At 39.6% G+C, this 22,804-nt stretch overlaps 2 protein-coding genes across 6 annotated transcripts in view; one reads left to right on the forward strand and one right to left on the reverse strand.

The window, feature by feature from the left end:
• FGD6 (FYVE, RhoGEF and PH domain containing 6) overlaps positions 1 to 8,563 on the reverse strand; it is a 70,738-nt gene extending 62,175 nt beyond the window's left edge. For both annotated transcript variants that reach the window (XM_057386975.1, XM_057386967.1), the window contains exon 1: positions 8,347 to 8,563. In XM_057386975.1, the coding sequence (XP_057242958.1) occupies positions 8,347 to 8,359 (13 nt within the window). In that variant the 5' untranslated portion in view covers positions 8,360 to 8,563. The remainder of the gene's footprint in view (positions 1 to 8,346) is intronic.
• A 121-nt stretch (positions 8,564 to 8,684) lies between these two features.
• VEZT (vezatin, adherens junctions transmembrane protein) overlaps positions 8,685 to 22,804 on the forward strand; it is a 52,339-nt gene continuing 38,219 nt past the window's right edge. For all 4 annotated transcript variants that reach the window (XM_057386990.1, XM_057386998.1, XM_057387003.1 and 1 more), the window contains exon 1: positions 8,685 to 8,830. In XM_057386990.1, coding sequence (XP_057242973.1) covers positions 8,795 to 8,830 — 36 coding nt within the window. In that variant the 5' untranslated portion in view covers positions 8,685 to 8,794. The remainder of the gene's footprint in view (positions 8,831 to 22,804) is intronic.

Below are 22,804 nucleotides of genomic sequence, written 5' to 3' on the forward strand. Positions count from 1 at the left end.
TGCAAACTGATTTATAAAGTAAACAAGTTTCTTCTGCTGTTTATGTATTACCTCTGTTTTGATCAATATTTTGGTGCACTTCCAGTAAGTCATATACATGTTAAATAACAACCTCAAAAAAACCCACTAGCTAATGTTTCACATGGAAATAGATAGGTTAGGCCATTGATTTACCATTCCCTTTAAAATGYGGGTTTGGTGTTTGGTTGTGTTTTACCACCATTATTACTACAGATATGCAGCTATATCTTAATCTGTAGCCTAGAAATGCAAGAATAAAGTTTCAAAGTTTATGTTTGTTTGGTGGGGTTTGTTTGTTTGAAGGAAAGCTAGATGGTTTAGAAAAAAAAAAAAAAAAAAAAAAAAGAAAAAAAAAAGGCAGATGCCCTCAGTTGCAACTACTTCCTAAACAGCAAGCCACTGCACTAAGCAGAGTACCAGAAACAATGTTTCTACCATAGAAACAGTAAAATAATGTTTTCCTAGTACATGAATAACTAAAGGATATACAGTCTGRCTCTACTTACACTTAGAATGGCTCCCTTGCTGCCATTATATTAGTGAAGAGGTAAACCTGATGGCAGAGACAAGTTTTAAGAAATTTTGCGAGAGCGAAACAAAAATTTCTTTCCAAAGGTACAGCTCCCTATAGCCACTGACGACAGCGACCCAATTACCACCTACTGCTGTGCCTATACCACCTTCTGCACCCCATCGAAAGGCAGGTTTCCCTCAGAGATGGGTCAACAATTTGCTAGGAAAAAAATAAAATTAACCCTTTGGTGGGTAACTACTGATCCCAAACAGCAGAAGAGACWTTCAGACAAGTCAACTGCTTATTAAATTGGAAAATGAAGTGATGACAACAAAAGAGCCTGTGTTCCATGGTAAAAAAAAAACAAGGGAGAGACGCCCAGTTTGTCACAGAACACAACACAGTAGTAGACCTGGACCATGTTCAGTAATATATTATGTTCTATTATATTTATTAAAGTTCTCTGAAAACAGGAGACAGACAGGCTGCTTTGGAACCCTTCCTGATGCCCAAGTGAGAGAAACAGATTGAAAAAGATACAGGAGATTAAACTCTGGCTAAGTAAGCAATATCCTGCGGATTATTTTTCCCACTCACAAACTGAAGTCCGTAAAACTTGTAAGTTTCTCTCTCTATAGTGGGACTGCCTAACATTTTGGATACAAACAAACTAGATTACTCTGCAGGGCTTTCATATTAGTATTTATTAGGGAACACACTCAGAAGTTAAGAAATGACACCATTGCCTGAATATAAACTATTAAAAAAAGCCCATGGTTTTATCAAAACTAAACCATGAAAATGTAAAGAAATGCAAAGAAAACAATCCAGTTCTTTATAAGCCTGTGGTGGAAACCTGGATAATGAACAGAGCAAAAGAATTCACTTCTGTTAAGTGCAATTCAATATAATTTGTGAAGCATACTAGAATTTTTCAAATTACTTCCGTGTTAAAAAGCATTGAGACAGAAGAGACCAGCAAATTGTGTGGGACAATAAAGACACCACTGTCTGCTTTAAAGCGATTGCACATTTCATCGAGAGTAGATATGGGTCAATGTATTAACAGGCACATTACAGTCTTGGTATCAATACAGATCTGCAGTCAACTGCTCCATCAGAAAAGAATGTGATGAAGAGCCCTTTCAAACATAAATGTGACGCCAGAGGAAAGACTTCAGGAAGGGAATGCATACCAGTAGTTTTCCTCAACAAAATACCTTTAAGTTTCTAAAGAATACAAGCAATGAACTACTTAGAAAAAAAATACAGCACCTGACAAGGATAAAAGTACAGTAGATTTATATCAAAAATCAAGAATTAAAGTTCATTTGCTCATAAATTAATATATTTTACTGTGTGTAGATGAAAGAAACAGTTCTACATAACAGTGCTCTAAAAGGGAAAATTTCCCATCCAGAATAGAAAGAAAACTAAGTAGGAAGCAACTGTCATATATAAAGGTGTAAGGAATGACTGAAAGTCGTATGRGAATGACTTTTGTTAAATGGCAAGCATAAGGAAGCCTCTTTGGTGAAAAACAATAAATATAATCAAGGAAGATTATAGAGCAAATGGATGGGGTAGTTAGTTTGGAGAGTGGACTTTTTCCTGGTGACATATGGAACTATTYACCTAAGGACAGAAATGGTTGGTTAAGCTTAGGAGAGTAAAAATTGAAAAGAATTTAGAAACCATGTATATAGTTATTTTATGAGCCCTCCATGCAGGTCTGAAGCTAAGCAGTAAATAATCTGATAAGTATATAAAAATATGAAGAGAGTTGAAAATACTTCTGTACATAGCACCTGCCAGACTGTTAGTGAAATGCTATGTCACCTTCTGGCAATCTCAGAAATAACTACAGAAGTATACAAGATCTAAAAATTATGCTTCAGAACCCAAGGAAGCTCAGCCTGGTTAATTTAACCAAGAATTTAAAAAGATGGTAATAGAATACTTATACACATGTAAAAGACTTTTGATAACAGATGGCTCTTTAATCACAAAAAATAATCAAAAACAAAACCCTGATGAGATTCCATAGCTGACCATTGAGGTTTGACAAGTTCAAACTAGAAACAAAGCTCTAAAATTATTATGACACCTAAAGGATGGCTAACTACAGAAACATCTCGCCTAGTGCTGGGAGAGGGGGCATAAACACAGGCAACTTAAACTCACTTTCTGACACATGTAGAATTTTCAGAGGAAACTTTGAACTGGACATTCTCTGGATCCTCTAGCATGTCTTACTCAGAAAATTAGAGTCACTATGATTCTCCCCACTTGCCCCTCCAATCTTAACCTGTTTCTCAGAGAGAATCCTTGCATTCAGGGATTCCAGTACTAAATGTAAATCTAAGTGCAGAAATATTTTATTTGCATAAACATATTAAATGTTTAGGAGCCAGAAAAAGTGTCAAGGAGATATCCTCCAAACTTGTTTGACCATGCAAAGGAAGAAATCCATAAATRAAGGGACTAGCAATGCTGCCATCACCAACAGGAAATCTGCTGCTCACGTAGGAACAGCCAACACTGTGTTCAGTACCGAAGAAAAAAAAGTGCTTAAAAATATCAACATCCAACACCCTTAAAAAAMAGTAGATTTAAAAGGGCAGTATTTTTCTTACAATAAATAGTCATTAGCACTACCTATGCAGATCAATGCATGTGCTCTTTGTCTGGCTTCAGGTCACAGCACAGAAAACAGACATTTATCTCTCTGGTGAATTATGTCCTTCAGCACGCTGAGGAAAAAGCATCATCCATTCTCATCCTGCTGATCTCCTCTGTGACCAGCACTTGTTATTGCTTGACTGGTAAGTGTTCCTGTTCTTCCTTTGATTTGTTTTAGAGGAGGATGGGAACATCCTGAAGCAACTTCTACTCTCAATCCTTTGGCCCTAAAAAGTGTTCCCCATTTCTGTTCTTCAGATGATAGGATTTGACAACTGAGGACCTCACATAAAAACACTCGTGTCTGACAATGAGGAGAAAACCCAGTAAGAGATTGCAATCTAAAGCATTATTGTTACACAGTTTGAAATCCTCACATTTTTACCTCTTGTTATCTTCCCTGTCCTGAATAGGAGTAAGAAGAAACAATGATATATGAAGATGAACGGAGGCAAAAAAATCAAATAGCACTACCCCTTCTGCAATACACCCTACTATTGCTAAAGGAATATTTTTTTCCCAAGTAGTTTTTATGCCAATACCTTTGAGATCATATTAACAATCTCTATAYTTAGGACCTACAAAAGAACAGGAATAAGTTATGTTGACTTGCATCTGTCCATAAAAAAGGAACAAATGGTTTTGGACACTGCCAAGCTAACAAAACTTGATATTCCTATCCTTGCAACCCTTCACATGCACAGAGGCTCCCCTCCTGGTATTCAGGATGCCCTATGGGACTATCTGAAGTCACCCAAGAGGTACTCTGGGCAGGATCCTGCAACCCATCCCAAAGCAATGTCCTTTCTGAACCACAAAAGAATAGGAAGACAGTAAAACAACGTGGCATCAGATTTTGACAGCAGCTGAACCTAAGCTTAAGGTATGTGTACACAATCAAATTACTATGGGCTAAGCCAAGGTGTGAATTTAACATATCAGCTWCTTTATAGAAGCTGCTCATATGTATATTCTTATCTTACCACACACTGTATAAGGCAGTAAAGTCTATTTCATGCACTACTGCACAGATATATTTCACACACACTAGGAAAAGGAAAGTCGTAACTGAAGCTCTCAGCAGCTGGCCTAGAGTAAACATATGCATTGGCTTTCTTGTGGCACCTTGTTTACATATGCACACTGTATTCTCARATATAGGAAATCACATCTATAGGCTATATATAAAAATAATACTATACCCGGAGGGTATCTACCAAGAGATGTGCCTTTTTTCTTACATGAAGGAAGAACTTGCTCCAACAGCCAATTTACTGCTCCTGAGACTACTTCTGTCATAAAACACTACAACTCAAAGATTCAAAATAAGAAAGCCAATCTGGCTTTTAAAGAACATGTAGGGAGAAAGATGTTTACTGCTACGTTTGGCATACACTGAGAGATTATTGCAGTGGCAGTTAATACACTGCACAGAGAAACAGATAAAGTATTTTAAAACTCCTGTCCCCCAGCAGCCTAAATTTTACAGACTCATTACGAGGCTTTTCAGGTACAATACTTTATTTTCAATTACAGAAAGAAAGTTTCATTAGGTAAAAACCTAAAAAAAAGTATTGTGAAATCATTAATTTATTTCCTGCAAATGTTTATTTATTTTCTTATTATGCAGAGGTACTGACTTTCTCAGGTGCCAARATGCCCAAAAGAAACAAAAAAATGTATGAGTCATTACATCCCAGAAGATAACACATGTAGTTTTTAAAATACMAGAGAAAAATACAAGCCACTACAGTTTTAGAAAACATCCCAATTAAACTGCAAAAGGAAAACATCCATTTCAAAATCTTAGGTTGTCCACTGACTTATTGAAATAAAACAAGAAAGTTAGGGATAACATCAGAGTAAGGACAAGAGATGAATAAACAATCTTTTAAGATTACATGCGGAGACAGAGCAGAATAACTATAATGAGACTTGACATATTTGAGGGTTAAAGGGACATTAAACCCTTTAGGCCTCATTTTTTTCCAAACCTTGAAAGCAATGAAGTTTGATTGGAAAAGTCATGTTGATTTTGTTTATTCTCTTCCTGCTATGTTTTTTTCCATTTGAACTAYATTTCTGACATTAAAATACGTTTTTCTCATTGTTGATGTCAATTCTAATTACAAATCTAAGCTATACATTCTGCCCGCATTAAATAAGCTCTATAGATTCACACATAGGGACTGTTTTTTCAGCAAGAAATAATAAATGTCAAACTCATAACTCTGAGCTTTTGTTTTTTCCTTTTAAAGGCAAAGCACATACTTGAAGCCAGCATAATACTTCCAGGCAGAAAATKAGTAAATGGACATTCACTGGCATCATATAAATAGTGTGTACATATAAATATATCTCATGCAGTACTTGAGAAAGCAATGGCAGGAGTATAGCTGTAAGTGAAGATTGAAACCAACATATGGTTTGATCACTACAATAAGATAATCTTTAAAATAYATTAAAGTATATATGTAAAATGCTGTAGTTCCTTAGTTCCAGCAATTCCAGATTCACATACACATTTCACAACATGTAAGCAACAGCTGTGGCAGAGCTCCATCACTGAATTATGTTSAGTTCTGGACTGAGATGTAACTGAAACAACTTTGTAGAGGAAATAGGAAAGATACGCAACAAGAAACTGAATATGCASTGCATTATTTAAAAGGCAGAAGGTAAACTGGAGTGAGGTTAAGGTTGGGTTATCAATCTCAGACCTTTTGCAGCTTCTGTCCTTGGAGAGAAGTCAAGTGTGGCATTTCTCCCCATACCGCAGTCCTCTCAAATAGGACAGTATCTCTTTTAGAGAGAGCCCTGTATATTAAGCACACATCTGCAAATCCTACTTTAAAAAATATTAAAACAATACAGATGATGGTGTATCATGTTGCTTTGTTCTACAGGTGCCTTAAAAGAAAACACTTAGGCCCTTCAAGTCAAACTAAAGGAAGGATTTCTAGCATTTCAAGTTCCACCTGGGGCCTCCACAAACTAACATTTCTACTGAAATGCTGTATTTCCAAGCAGTTGTCAGAAAGCTGGCTTACATAGCACAAACTAGAGTAAGAACTGAATTCACTATTAAGTAATTTCAATGTAGAAATAAATTCTATAGAACACATGACTGAAATCAAAACATGGGAGCTGGTAAGTTTTCATGTGAGCAACAGCTTGATAAAAGAATTYCTACATATTACAGGCACTACATTCTGCAGCAATAAAATGACAGGGACATTAAGCCTTCACAACTGTCTTCTGGCAGTCTTCAGCCTTTTCATACCCTGCCTAGGAACTCCTTAACTGAAATATCAAAAATCATAACTTTGTCAGCAGGATCATGAATTTCTAATCTTGTTTCACCTGTTCTCCTTTTATTTTTTTATCTTCACATAATATATCACACACAAAATAMTCTTCATCCCCTCTTAAACAACCCTCATCTTCCCTCTTCCTGCACACCAGTACTCTTTATGGCTCCCTCTTGAAAAAACTTGCTAAAATTTATATTTGCCATGAAACTGTCCTACTGTCTTCCTGCTGATATCTCTCAGCATCCCTTTCTCTTTTGCTTACTTTGTTCACCAGAACCCCTTTGTCCTTACCTTCCCCATAAACACCACCACAAGGTACACTTGAAACAGATTCAGTCACAACACCTAAGATCTAAAAGTCCAGAAATTACTGTTTAGTACTGAAAATCTATCCAACCTTTTGAAACTTAGTACCGGATCAAATTTTAACAGCCTTGCTTTAAGCTCTTGAGCACCCCCTAAMACTTATTTTATTTGCACAGCTGTTTAACTCTTAAAAGAGCAGGGGTAAACTGTACTATCAGTGGAACTACGAAAACCAGGAATATACGATSCAGCTGTTAAGCAGACATATCTCACGTTATTACATGCTTTTCAAAAGCTAAGCWAAATTGGGTCTGTCATATAAATTAAAAATGGGAATGTTTTTAATGAAGCAGAAAGATGCATTAAATTGTTTTTCATTTTAATTTTGCTTTTCATAATCAGTAAGTTCTCATTAACTATGAGAGCTCATATAACACTGAAATCAATAAAAATTTGACATACTTGAGTGCAAAACACTGAGAGCTAGGTTGATATTTCTGCTTGAGGACTGTGTATTGCTTTTTCTTTAGAACACCCACCACCCCAATCCTTACAGGAAGCTGCTTCCCGTTTAACCCTACAATTAGCTGTGTTTCCATCTAATACATCATAATTTACATGACACGTTTTCAACGCAGAAACATCTCCTGTTCCTGTATTTAGGTAGATAAGAAAGGAATCTACTAATCTAACAGAGGAACCTACTAATCTAACAGATGGCTGAACAAAAGTACTAACTTAGCACACCACCGTACAGGCAAATAGAAGTACAAGCAATTCCCTTAAACAGGGGGTGCTCTTGTTCTGAACCAAGAATTTGCCCTGGAGCTCTTTTAGCCGCTAAATTGGCAGCGAAACGGGGGAGGAAAGGTAAGGAAAGCACTGAAGTAGGTCAGTTCCAAACAGCAACTGGAAAGGCCAGAAGCGAACGCTTTCCAGCATCTCCGTGGGGCTCCTGCTTGCACGAGCCCGGCCAAGGCAGGTACATTCCCGAAGCAAAGCCGCAGCTGACAAACTCTGGCAGCTCCGCGGAATAGACGGAGCGACAGTCCCAGCCTCAGTGTTGGCTCGCCTGCCAGAAGCCAGCCCCCAACAGGTTTTCCCCCGCCGTCAGCTCAGCCCAGGAGGAGAGGCTCGCTCGGGACACGCGGGGTGGTGAGAGCAGAGCCCGGGCTCAGCCCGCTAAGCTCCAGCTCCGGGGCAGGATCTGCCCGCACGGCCCCTCGGCCAAACGTGCCGAGGAGTGCGGGGAGCCTGTAGCGGACCCCGGGAAGGGCTGTCCACYGGACCGGGTGCGGGGTGCGCCTCTCACCGCTCCCGACCGCTCTCCGCCCGCCTCCCCGCGCTGCCCCCGGAGCGTCCGGCTCCCGTCCCGCGGAGCGAGCTCCTCATCCCCGCCGCCCCGCGGGGAACGAGCCGAGGCTGTCCGGCCGCGGGGGCACGCGGAGTTCCCGTCTGCCGCCGGCCGGGCGGAAACCGCCGCTCCCCAAAGTTTACCCGGGCACTCACCGGCGGAGCTCATGGTGCTCCCCAGGCGCCGAGTAGCGCTTTCCCTCGTTCCTTACGCCACGGCCCCTCTGAGGGCCGAGGAGAAGGCGCCCATTGTTCCTCCGCACCGCCACCCAGCCGGAGGAGCAGCCGGAGCAGGAGCAGCTCCCCCCGCCCGCCGCCACCGCCGCATCCCAACCCGCGGCACACGGAGCACCCTCAGCCGCCACCCGCCGGCGCCCCCTACCGGACCCTCGCCCCTCCCCTCCGCTGCTGGGCCCGCCCCCTCCCCGATCAGCACCGCCCACAGGCTGCCCGGAAGCGGGCTCTGGCTATGCTTTCTGGGAGTTGTAGTTCTCCCTTGCCTAAGCCAGCGCCCAGTGGGGCGGGGCGGGGTGAGGCGGCCGGCGGCGCGGCGGACTCGGTTTCCCAGCGTGCCCACGGGGAGGGGGTGGCATGGCGGGCAAGGATGACACCGGAGTTCGACGAAGAAGTGGTGTTTGAGGTGGGCGCGGGGCGAGTCGGCGTGGGTTCGGCCCGGGTGTCTTCGCCCCTCGTTGCGCCGCGACTCCCGGGGGCGGTGTGCGCCTGGCGGGTTGGGGTAGCCGCGGGGCGTGGGGCGGGCGCGGGGCCCCGGCCCAGGGCAGCGCCTKCCACGGGCGGGCGGGACCGGCGGAGCGGCGGGTCGGGGCGGTGCTCGGCGTGTCCCGCGCCCCGGAGCAGCCCGGGGCCAGCGCCGCGCCCTTCGCGCAGGCCGAGGGCGGGACGGCTCAGCGGGGCCGGCCGATCCTTTGTGCGCCGGTGCCGGGCTGCCCGGCCCCGCTATCGGGCGGCCGCGGTTGGAGGTGTCGGGAGGCCCGTGTCCGAGCCTTCAGAGCCGCCCGTGAGCACCGCTCGGGCTGCGAAGCGGCGCTGGGCCAGCCGGGCTGAACTGCGAGGTCAGGGCAGAGGGAGTAAATAGCAAAAATTCTGTTTCGGAACCGGTATCACTCGACCGTGCAGTGAGCACTGAAACGGCTTTATCTCTGTAGTGTTTATGTTATTACTGGATTTACATAAACCATTTCTAGTTATATCACGTCTTATTAGAGCTACAGTGTCATCTTGGCCTTATTTAAAACAGTGGCTAAATAAATCAGCTGTTGCGGTTGGGTAACAAAATTGAATGTTTGTAGCAGGCAAGAGTAATTGTATCTTAATGGAGGGCACACCTGGTATTGCAGGTGTACCGAGAAAGTGGTTGTAGAGAAATGCTGTCTTTAAAATTAATAATTATCGTAACAGTAATAAGGCTTCTCCCTCAACCAGGGTGGGAAAATGCTTCTTACATAAGTAATTATTTTTTCTCGTCTGTATAAGTAGTATGTCTTTAGTCTTTGGTCTGTACCAACAAGTTTTGTGTTCATCCACAACCAATCTTGAATCCTACCAATAAGATTGGTTGTTTATGTTGCTGCTTTGTTGAATTACTTACTTTCATACAATAAATCTGTTTTGTGAATCCATTTCACAGGTATAATGCCTGCCCTCTGCATTTTTTTCTTCAGTAAAAGTGATACTTGTTTTACAGTTCTAAAGTTCTTCAGTTCATGCAGAAATTACCATTTTGATTGTAAAAGTTCTGCTGCATAGAGAGTAGAAGATCTCCTTGCATATACTTTTCTCTATCAGCCTTGTGTTTGGGAATGGAATTTCGTAACTAKCCAAAGGATCTTGGATACATTTACTGTACCAAGTGTGTATGGATACACACTTACAAGTATACTGAGTGGCACAGTAACAGGTCTGTCATACATTATGGTGTATCATGACAAAATCATATGAGCAATTGTAGGACAAATGCAGGGTCTTTGGGTTGGCTGATTGGTTAGACTGCAGAACTGAGTGGGCTGCCAAGTCATAAAAGTGGATACCATGAAGCACACACAAAAATCATCTTCAGAAGTGCTCAGCAGAGCTCATGCTATTCTAAAATGAAGGCTCCACATAGAATTATGAGCATGCTGCATGCACATGAGGCAGACAGGGTAGTTGGCAAGGAGCCGAAAAGTATTTGGGCAGTTAATGCTACAACATATTTGTATTTTTTTTTCTTGGGCCCCAAACTCTGCCCCTTAATTATTTGTTATTTCTGATAAGCAGCTACTTTTCTTCTGCACCTCAGTAGGTCAGTTCCCGTGTTCCTTAGCAATCACTGTTGCAAGAAGGCCTTTAGCATTTAGACTTGATTTGCTGTGAACGGCTGTTTTTCTCCATGTTTTTGGAGCTCCCTTCAGCAAGATATTGATCGATGTTATAAGGAGTTGTGGTGTGATAACAAATGCATGATCAGAAAAAAGGTGGTGTTTCTTGTGTCTCATACCCAAAAGAATGGGTAGGAGAGGCAAGCGAAGCAAATGGGATATACTTCATATGTTCYATATCATGGTTATGCCCAGTGTTATTTTTTGCATGTTTTTTTTGGGTCATAACTCTGTCCAGCTGGCCCTGAAGACTTCAATGACAGGTGTCCACATGAAAAATTTTGCAGCATCAATCAGATGATGGCCTGCTGACAAATATTTTTGAGCTTCCAAGGTCCAATATTTTTTCTCACTATCTAARTGTCTTTGATATTAATTAATCTTTGAAGGAAATGAAGCACAAACATGGCATTTCTGCTCTGGGAAAGCAGTGATTTCCATCAGGTTCAAATGCCACTGCAAATCATCATAATTCAACAATAGTGAATGATGGGCAGTTACCCTATCCACTAAGTGCTGCCATAATCTATCCAATTTATAAATTAATTCCTGCAGCAGCCAGCAATTTTCATTCACTGACTGCATATTCCCAGCACTTCAGTTCTTGCATTTTTTACAAGCAGTTGCTCTTTTCATTAAAATACTACTTACACAGTGGGGAGGAACAGAACCCAGGAAACACAGAGGTGCCCCTGATATGCTGGGTCTGGGCTTGTCTGCCAGCAGCGTGTCAAATTAAAAATTGTGGCAGTGTAGAGCAGATTGTACTAAACAATGGAGAAACAATRACTGATGTTCTTTATTAGTGTCTTAATTTATTATGGGAGATCATGAGACAACAAATTTAACATTAGGTTGCTTAAGGTGAGTTTTTATTCAAAAACTAGAAGACCAGCATGCTGCAGTTACAGTGTATCTCAGAGTCCTCTGGAAAATTGCAGTGTTTTGTGTATTTAATGGGACTGGAATTGTATTTAGGTTTTCTATTGTGTGGACAATGAGATCTTCTTGTTTTCTTTTTCTAATGTATAAATTAAACAAGCTTCTTGTTCAAACCAGCTAAATTTCTGCATCATTGTGCTAGTGGAGGGACTGTGTCAGAACTTCCTTAATTTGATGATTAATAACTGCCATCTGATTTCTGACTGAAAATCTATTCATGGCCACTTCATACCTACTTGCACTTCTGCTAATATTTTCTGCTAATATTTTCCGTTTCATTATATGGTTCGTACATGTGTCTAGAATTTACAGAATCACAGAATAATTTAGGTTGGAAAAGACCTCTGAGATCAAGTCCAACCTTTGACTGATCAGCACTTTATCAACTACGATTATGGTCCAGTTGTTTCTTGAACATCTCCAGGAATAGTGACTCCACCAGCTCCCTGGGCAGCCCATTCCAATGTTTYAACTACTCTTTCTGTGAAGGAATTTCTCTGGAGTCTGATCTGAACCTCCCCTGTTGCAGCTTGAGGCCATTTTCTCTTGTCCTGTTGCTGGTTGCCTGGGAGTAGAGGCCAACTCCCACSTGGTTACAGCTTCCTTTCAGGTCATCATAGGGAGTGATAAGGTTTCCCCCCCCCACACCTCTTTTCTCCAATCTAAACGTCCCAAGCTTAATCAGCCACTCCTTATGTGACTTGTGTTCCAGACYCTTCCCCAGCTTTACTGTCTTTCACTGGACACACTTCAGCCCTTCAAAGTCTTTCTGTAGGAAAGGGCTCAGAACTGGACTGTACTCAAGGTATGGCCTCACCAGTGCTGAGTATGGTGCGAGAATTTACTTCTCCTAATGTATTCATAAAAAGCAAACTTGTTCTGGCTAAGGATTATGTTAGGCTGGTTAAACCAATATATCTTAGCTTTCATCATGAAATGAATTTTTCCATTCATTTTTGGTTTGGTCTTTTGGTGGTTTTCRCATCTATTCAGTTCCTGTTTTTTACCACAGCTTGTTGCGTAGTACTCAGCATTCTTGCTGGGGTCTTATACAGCTATTTTCACTTTTTGCTTCTGGGAATACTTTGTTTCTTGCATGCTAGGCCTACAAAAAATGTTTTGAAGTCTTGACTGAGCTGTATTATGGGAAGGTAAACACTCGTGTTCTTGATTTTATGAATAGCTGCCACATTATTGGAGAACAGCTTCCACATTATTGGAGAATTTGATTTTATTAGTCCCTCTATGAAAGGTCTTGCTAATTTAATGTTGTTAAATTGCACCCCATTATCAGTACTCACTTAGGGTCATCCAGTTCTTTTTCTATTACGTTTCGATCCTTTTCTGCATATATGATACTACTTGGTGTTATCAGGAAATGTCGCTATCAACCTTTTTATATAAGTTTAATTATGCCAAATATAAACACATTTAAAAATTCAAAAGTGTTGATCAAAGACTCATTCTTTGTGAACACCATTAGTAGCCTTCTGATACAATAGCTTTCCATTCAGTGTAGACAACTGTTATCTCTGCCATCAGCATACATGGTTCCTTTCCCATCTTTTTTATCTTAACTGATAYGGCACGGTATCAAAATCCCATACCCATTCAGCATAGTTTAAAAAGTCCATATAAATTTCCTGCATTTCCTTTATCTAAAAAAATTAGCTGTCTTGTCAAAGAACGATGTCAAGTTTGGCACAATCTACCTCTGGTGAATCCATCTGATACCTTCTTTGATGATCATTTGTTTTCTTCTTTGTCTTTGAATTTTGCAAGAAAGAATAATTATTCTCAGTAGCATCATGGCTTTTGATCAAATTCATAGACCTGACATATTCTTGATTGCTTTTTCTCCTTTTAAATATAGGCACTATGCTTGGATTTTTTTTCTGCTTTTGAGTTTATGGATTAAAAATCCTTTCTGCTGCATCTTTCATCTCCTGTGCCCATTCTTTCAGAACACTGGGATGAAGGTCACCTAAACACTGCATTTTTAGCTTCCAATTTCTGCTTTCAGCTATGTAATTTGTCCTATATTTTAATGAGTTTGTGCAAGCATGGGTTTTTTTTTTACCTTTGGATAGATATTCAAGCTGAGCTCACAGAACCACTGAATGTTTGAGATTTAWAGGGACCTCTGGAGGTCATCTGGTCTACCACCCTGCTCAAGCAGGGTCATCTARAGCCAATGGCCCAGGGCCAGGTCCAGATCCCTTTTGAGTGTCTCCAGGGATGGATCTCACATTCTCTCTGGGYAACCAGTGCYAGTGCTTGGTCACCCTCACCCTGACAAAATGTTTCTTGATGTTCAGAGGGAGCCTCACGTGTTTTGGTTTGTGCCCATTGCCTCTGATCCTGTCACTGCAAAGTGCCGATTTCTGTCCTCTTTGCACTCTTTCTTTGGATAGGAGACCCACCTTGAGTTTTGTTGAGGCTCACCAGTCTGTCTCTCAGCCTTTCCTCATCTCMTTCTCTGTGAGATGCTCTTTTCTCAGGTTCACCCAGACTGTTGTTGAAACCTAMTCCCAGAAAGTCATCCTTACTGTGTGATAGTGGTTCTGGTGGAAGGATTGTAGGTGACTTTTGTTGTTTTCCATTTTAATTCTGTGTATTCAGAAGAAAGTTACTCAGATTGCATAAATGTATGATTTCAACACGCAAAATATCAAACTGTCAGCACCTTAGATTTTTAAGGGCTTTTGCATATTCAGTGTTTGAAATACAAAACTTTACATGTAGAATTGTGCACAATGTAATACTGAGTTAATTTCATTGGCATTCAATCTCCATTTAATTATGGAGATTTAAATTAAATTAAATCTCCATTTAAAAATTTAAACAAATTTTTAATTGGAAAAGACAGCTTTTCTCACTTGACATTGTTTCAATTAGTTCATGAGTCTCTTATGCCATTCCTACAACCAGTTCTGTCCATATTATTTACTTAATTTGCTATTCATTAGTTTTTCCAGTACTAGTAGAAATACATGTTAAAGAACAGCTCGATCAAAGGGCTGACTGAGTCATGATGATAGTTGTATCACAGTGGAATCTAATATATTGTTCTTGATTTAGAGGATCTGATCATTACTGTAACTCCAGATTCTGAAAATTGGGACTGTTTGGCCCATTAGAAATCAGATTGAACAATGCAATATAAATTGTGTGTGTGCTCTTTCACGACTCCAAATTTTCTTTTGTGCAAACAAGCCAGGGCTGAACACAAAGAGCATCACRAACCTCATGTTCAAATTCAGAAGTTTAGATCTGTGTAAAATACTGAACACAGCTCTACTGAACCCACAAACTCAGAGCAAAGATTTTGAACATGTCACTGGTACCCTTATTTCACAATCAGCCCTKGCTCAAGCAGTCAGTCTCCACATCACTCACGAAAAATATGCATAGAAATGGAATTATCCTTTCCAGAGTTTGAAGAGACATGTTCTGTGCTCTTTGTCTTCTTGCTGTAGTGGAAGAAGCTGATGTGAGAAATGAATGCTGAAAACAGTGGGGAAGTGGTTTCCAAGGAGCACGCCATCCTAAGAGAGAAAGGAAGCACCAGGGTCCAGCAGAGCTGGCAACTACCTGGCACTGAGTCAGTCCTGTGTGGGGAGGAGGTGGGAATGGTGCAGTCTGCTTAGGAGGGATATGGCATAAAAGTGAAGTATTGGGCAACATCTTAATGTGTTCAAATGTCAGATTCAGAAAGACAACTCTCTGCTTCTTTAGGCAACAAACAAAGATGCTGCTTGGTGCTGAGGGGCATGGAGGATGCCTGCATATAATGTTCTGATCCACAGACTTCTGGAAGATTTTAAAGAGAGATTCTAGGAAGAGGCGCCACCATTTCTCAGCATAATACAACTATATACAGAAGAGTCTTTAGCTGATATGGTCTCTACATGCCTACAGTAGTAAAACTTGTCTGAAATATGGTGTTTCTTAGAATAGCAGTGCATCACTAAATGTTCAAATCCTTATCTGAAAACTAGTAAACCATATGTTTAAAAAGTTGAGCTTTTATCAAAAGACTCAGTCAGATATTTTCACAAATGTTTTCTTCACCTAAATAAACTGTTCTAAAATCATCATGTTTAAAAAATMAAACAAAAAGAAATTAAAACCCCAGGGAATCTAACCTCAGAAACTTCTTGTTGTGATGAGAATTTTAAGTCACTTTCATTCAAAAAACTGGTAACTTTAGGACTTGCAAAATAATGTAATTTTTGTCAAGCATTAGACTTGCGATGTATTCCAAAAATCATCTCAAACATAAATAAGGAAAAAGGAAAAGCTGAAAAAGAGTTTTCACACACCTTCTATGGTTCTGTCACTCTTATTTTTTACATAGGCATTAAATAAAGCCAGTTATGAATACACAGTTCTGTCAAAGCCACAGTTCACTTGTCATTCTGATGAGCTGGTTTTGGGACTGTACTTTTTCTCCTGGARTGTGGGCTGTTGCCAGAAGAGATGTTTGGGTTTCATTCTTCTTTTGCAGTTTATTCCTATCCTCTTCCTTACACTAGCACCTGGATTTGTGGGTTATGCYGTTCAATGGCTCAGGAGGCTGATTAGACTGTAAGCTAACCTGGCTAAGAATGTGAAAAAAGAAAATACATCCTTTTCTTGTTCCATCTCACCATTTGGCTGCATAAATATTCCCATCAGTGTTCTAAAGTGGTACTGCAGCTTTCAGCTGTGCTCAGGGTAATGGCAGATTAAATTGACCATGGGAATGCAGCCTGGGGAGATTGCAGTGTACTGTAGAGGCACTTGGGCTGGTGATGGATGGACTATTTCAGATGTTTTGCTTCTCAGCAGTTTGCTAAGGTGAAGGGCAGGACAGACCTTGGTCCTTTTCATCACATGACTGGGAGCAGGTGATACCAGAGAGAAAATAAAATAACCTCCAAGATTAAAACTAAGTGAAGGATAGTCTGATTGTTGCAGAGGCCAAGTCAACTCATCAAGCACTTCTGAATATCAGAACAGATAGATGTAATTATTATATGGGCTATATAATGTGTAAACCTATATTGCCTTTGCTGTTTTTAATAGAAAATTTTAAGATGAAAGTACATGATGATCCAGAGTAAATTGTGAGGTCTGTTTTTTAATCCTCCTTTGCATTTGTTGCTCTGGAGTCATTTACAGAAGGGTTAATASTGCAGTACTGCTCTTGCAAGTTCAAGTCATGAATCAACTTCCTTGAGACACTGGAATACAAAGAATTGCTCAGTATACTTTTCTTTGAAATCTTCGTAATGTGACTTGCCTTTTCTGTCTTGAATGTCTTTCTCTTCAGTAAAGATGTTTGCACAATGTGTTGTCATTAGGAGTAAGAATTAACATGATCTATAGTAGATAAGCAAGTTGATTATTTGGGGCTAATGGTTTAAAGAGATTTCAAAAACATATCAGAAATACTTCACTAGTTTACCAGTCAGATGCATTGATGTAATTAATTGAGTTTTGAGTGTAAATGAAGGGTTAAATCTGTGAGTTGTTACTAGCTGGTATAAAACAAGCCAGCCTTCCTGTATTATCAGCCTAGTCTGATGACCTGCGTGATGAGTGACTTCCTGCCCTGGACTCCAGGTACTTTCAGGGAAAGTAATGTTTGCCACTTTTACTTGCAGTTTTTCCAGTATTTTTCATCTCTGTCAGAAAGGAACTGCTCAGCTTTTCACCTCAGCATTTGCAGGTCCACTCTTGAATGGGTGAACAGTCCAGAGCTCTCAGTGAATTTCAGTGCTTTGTCTAGTATGTAATGTTTTTTTCTAATGCTTTTCCACGATGGCTGTGATGTGCAACCAYCTGCTGTACAATGCAAAGGAAAGCATTCCCTTGTCAGATACACAGCAATACAGGAATATACACAGGCTGTAAAACTTCTCAGACTTTTGAGGACATGTGAGTGCATTCAAAATTAGGTATATACCATAAAATCATAGAATATATTTAGTTGGAAGGGACCCAGCTGGGTCCTGGAGCCCAATTCCAGGCCTCATGCAGGAACACCCCAAGAATCACATCATGTGCCTGAGAGTATTTGTCAAATACTTCCTGAACTCAAACAGGCCTGATACCTGAGGCTTCCTGAGGTGCCCGCTCCAGTGCTCAGCCACCCCCGAAGCAAAAAATTCTCTCCTGGTATCCAACCCAAACTTCCCCTTACGCAGCCCCTTGCTGCCCCCCCATGCCAAATCCTGCCACTGGCCGAGATATTGTACATCAGAAAATATCTGGGAACAGTAATAAATTAATATCTTTCAAGTAGTTATCAGAGCCTACTTGTAAATCAGATGATACAGTAGTGCTGGAGAACCAAGGTCTGTGCCTGCTGTGGCAGTAAAAGCAGAATAGGAAATCTAAATGGCTCTTTGGCTGCCTTGAAGTCATTGTCTAATATTAGCCCTGTCAGCGCCTGGCTCTTTGACAGTCCTCAGGAGGAGGTGGTTACCAGCCAGAAGAATATGACCAAGGCTTTTAAATACTGTTGCTTGGAAAGTTTTATTAATGGCTGAATATGAGATCAGTGTGCAATAATTCTTCAAGCAGCATCTTTTTAAAAGCCTTTAACGATCTGTCATCCTCGTCTCCCTCCTCCCAGTTAGAAAGCCACATCAGTCAGGAGAAATCGCATGATCCTGGGAAGTGCTGWGAGGAAAATGCCACTGTGCAGGGACACAGGTGCGGTTACACTGACAGCTTCTTCTCATCCTCATCWCGGATCATCCTGGAGGGACAAGCAGAAAGAAACGGGGAGGTGGGCAAGATTCTGTCAGGTACATGGGAGCAGTACCAAAGAGAAAAATGGAAAACACTCTTCCAGGAGACAAAGATCGCACTGTCTGTGAGTGTTAGCTCAACTTTTTCAGATCTTTTTTGAGAGAGGGGAAGATTTCAGTACTATTATTTTGTTCTGACTTCAGCCACCTGTTCAGCATACCTTAGCCTTTGCTGTCATTCTGGTAGAAATGTTTGATCTTTTGGGGTTTTAAACTGATAATTCATAATCTGTAGTTATCTCAGAGGTGGCTTAAGCTCCCAAGGTGTTTTTGACATATCGGAAACCTCAGCTTTGAAAAGCATCCGTATTTGCAGAAGAGATCTTTAAGGCTCTTATTTTGTCATTAAATATTACTTCTAAGGTTAATCTGCTTCATTAGCTACTAAGTGGCAAATTTTATCACAGTAAGGAACATGGGTGAGGGAAGCCCCTGTCTTTATTGGAGAAATCCTGAGTCATTTACTTCATGATGCATCAGCAAAAATAATTGGGTGTGGTTTTGATTTTCAGCTGCTATTGTAACAAGACTACAAAAGCTAACAGTGTCTTAATCTGGTATGTGATTGCAAAGGTTTTCCCCAGAATACGCACAAAATGCCTCAAATATTAAAGTGCGATATCTGTGCTTGCAAGGCTTTAAWAGATGTAAGTATTTGAGTATTTTTCTATCAAAAGCAATCTCTTTTCTGAGGCTGGGGAATTCTCTACTGAAACACTTTTTCCATCACATAGTAGCAGGCAATGCTATGTTTGATTATCTTTTATTGTTTGCCTTCATTTTGATTTTTTTTTTTTTTAATTTTTACTGTGGTCTTATGATTGCAAACACTATGCTTAGTCTTCAGTTTAGATGTTTTTTCCTAACCCAAGTCAGTACTCTATGGCAAGTGGCATTAAAATAAGCACTGGCGAAGTGTTAAATACCCAAAGTAATTTAGTGGACTGTTCTTCAATCCTGCAAAATATATCTTGGGTTTAGAATGAGTCTCAGCCACTTTCAGCAATGAAAAAATGAGAATTTAATTGAACATAGATATGGGAGTGAAATAATTTTTAGCCATATGGATCTAAAATAAATACACTCAGGGAGTTGTAGATGAGGAGGAAAGGATTTTCCTTCTTGATTCTGTTAATGGGAGCTTAGATAAACCTATACTGTTCTGTAAATGGTTACAATTGACTTTGTGGTATAACTATAGTGAATTGAAAAGTCATAAAAAGATTAGTAGATTTTTTGTTGGTCTCTGCTGAGTCTGATTCTTAACACTTTCAAAAACTAYGTTCCTACTCAGATCAACTGCTTCTGACTATCTTTCTTCACTTGTTAACAAGTTTGTCCATATATAATCTTTATGAAGTGCCCTAAAAAAAGAATGGCATGTTCTGTCTGTTCTGGAGCTGTTTAATTTGCAGCACTCATTTTGGACAATTAACATATTTTTTTTTAAATGCCCTGGCTGTAAATGTAATCCCTGTCTCCTATATCTAGGTTGTCTCAGAAGAAGAACCATCTCGGTGGAAACTACAGAAATAAATATAGCATATTGCTGTAAAGCCTTATTTTAGATAGTATCTTACTTTAGATAGTATTTCCTATCAGTAACTGCTAGTATGATGGTAATGTAATAATAAGCTGAACTATTAAAAAAAATTCCATCTCTACTTTCAACAGTATTCATTACCATGTCATTCTGCCAGAAACAACTAAAAATAAACAAATCAACCTGACAGTCAAAAAGGAGTAATACTAAGGATTCTAGTTATTATCTAAGTTGAGAGTTGAAAGTAAAATTCATTAAGTATATGGGAATAGATTCCTCTAGAATAATATGCTGTATTAATAAGAAGGTGAAATTTTATATTTTTAATTCCCTCTTCATGCCATCCATTGAAACAAACTTGCTGTTCCTTTACCTCATTAACATTCTAATATAAAAACTTTTGCTCAAGTCTAGTTTTTTTGTTTTGTTTTGTTTTGTTTTGTTTTAGATTACAACCTATTACTTCTTGCAAGGATAGACTCTCTACTGTGTCCTGAATTTCCTAAAATAAAAGCATAGCATGCAGAAATGTAAAAGCTGTTTTGCTTTTTTTTTTTTCCTTTTTAATGTTGGACTGTTGTAAAAATGAATGTATGAATTCTGGGCAAAGAAAATTGGGAGGAAAAAAGGCAGAGGCCTCCTATTTTTCCCAACCAAGTAGTATATGTTTTTTAATATTACCATGATATTTGCAGGTGAAAACAACTGAGCCTGACAGTGTTGATGAACAACAGCATGAGTTGAAACCAGGGAACTTTTCTCACAGTTACAAGTGCATGTGCAAGAATATGTGCATATCTGCAATCTTTTTTATGGGAAATAAGTCTTTTAGGAGCGAGAGGTGTGGGTAAGGATCTAAGCTAAAAATTCAGATCTATGATTTGTGGTACATCAGACATGGTATGAGATTTAATTATTGTTTTTGAAGCTTTGTGAGGATGAAATATGTTTTGTAAGCATTAAGTGTAGTAATTCTGTCTCTTGTACTGAAACACACAGTATACAAAATAGGATATTTTAATGGTATCATATTGCAATTTTGTAGTTGYATAATTAATAATTTTCTGACTCCTTGATAATATTGGAAGTTTTGTGGGAATGTCCACATACATAGAACCTACCTTTCGATTTGTAGAAATGGCTTTAATGGATTCTCTAGCCATTACTTGCATATGTCATGGGAGATATTATCTATAGATTGGTGGAGACATCATCCATTTTTTCCTCTTTTGATTATAGGCAACCATGAGTTATATACACTACACAGCTTTGCAAGTAACAGGCTTATTAGACAGTAGAAAATGAAATACAGTAAATAAATAAATAGTGTGAGTTTATGTTAGCATAGACTAATTATGTATGCCATCTGTGGTATTTCTAATAGGAGTGTAATATTCAGATTTTCTAAGAAAAATGTAAAGCTGCCTGTGCTACCAAGAGACCTCACTCTTAAGGAAGAACTCCTAATGAAAGAACTTTGTCATTAATTGGTTAATATTCTTAGTAATCTAATTTCACAAGGGCCTCAACCCATTTCTTAGTCGGTGCTTTCTTTATCCACATCATGCATGTTTCTAATAGATTCAGAAAGGGGAACAATGGTGGTTTTACTTACAAAAGAAATTTTAGTCACCGCATAGTTCTTGGTCACTGAAGTTTATAAAAAAMCAGGATTTTTCCCTTATGCAAGTAAGTTCTGCTAATAATATTTTAGGAAGAATGGGAAAGACAAAGCATGTGGAGCCAAAGGAATCTGTTGGAGGAGGATTTTGTAGCCTGAGTACTTTGTGAGAAACTGAAAGAGGAGAACCATTATCTACTCAAAGGAATAGATGATAAACATTCAAGTTAAATTTTAATTAATTTTCATTTCCTAACCTAATAGTCAGAAAACTGATTTCCATTTCTGAGCAGTGTTAAGAAAGTGTAAATTTACCCATTGTGAAGCCAGATAAAAGCTTTCTAAGAGTTGGTCAGAAGGGATTTATATAAAACTAGTAAGGTGCTTATATTCTACCTAAATTACCAGAACAAGTAAAAGTATTCTTTATAGTTAGGAGCTGAAATTTCTGTTAACATTATGAGAGATGGTGTATTTTTTACTGTTTCTGTAGAGTAGAAAATCTATGAATTACAGTTAGATAGAAAGTTGTGACTTAGATAGGTAACCAGTAAAAAAGAATTGGGCATTCTTACATCTATGCCATTTTTCACTTACTAGTGATAGCTTTCAGGATTTTAGATAATCCAGTCTTCAGTGGACACTGTCTGCCTCTACCTCTTGTTCTGCCTTCCTTTATCCATTTTTGTGAGGAAATGGAACCTATCTAAACCGCAATAGACCAGTTTTCTTGAACAGCTTTAAAAAAATTATCTCATCAYGGACCTCAAAGAAAGGTGCACCCTGAGATACTAGTAGTAAAACTCATTGGTATTTTTGGGTTCTTTTGCCAGCTGTCTGTATGTCGGTGAGTACCAACAAAGTACAAGCATGGTCTTGTGTCACATGATAGCTGGCCTTGCTCATGGCAAATATGGTCAAGATGAGGTCAGGTTTGCCAAGGCCTAGATATGATTTCTTTGAAGTTCTACCTGGAGCGAGCCTTAAAACTATGGCTTTTGAAGAAAACATTCTCTGTTCACCCCCTGCTTTGTCTAAGTCTTCACCTAAATGGGGAAAATTCCATGCTATCCTAAAGGTTCTGGTATGGAGGTGTTCACTTGTTCCAGGTGTGTTGGCAGTGCACAGCCTGGCTTTGTATGAAAACCATTTTAAGAAGACAATGTTATGCATATTCTGAGTTTTATCCTGAAGTTATTAGGTGAATTTAACAGTGTCTAAAGTATTCTTAAGACTTAACTATTCTTAAGACAAGTATTCTAGTTGATTATGTTTTCTCTTCCATTTTAATTAAGGGATTCTGGTAAAATAGCATGTTCTACTTAGA

Source organism: Malurus melanocephalus, unplaced genomic scaffold, assembly GCF_030028575.1.
Source record: "Malurus melanocephalus ecotype Western Australia unplaced genomic scaffold, MMel_1.1 scaffold_17, whole genome shotgun sequence".
NCBI lineage: Eukaryota > Metazoa > Chordata > Aves > Passeriformes > Maluridae > Malurus > Malurus melanocephalus.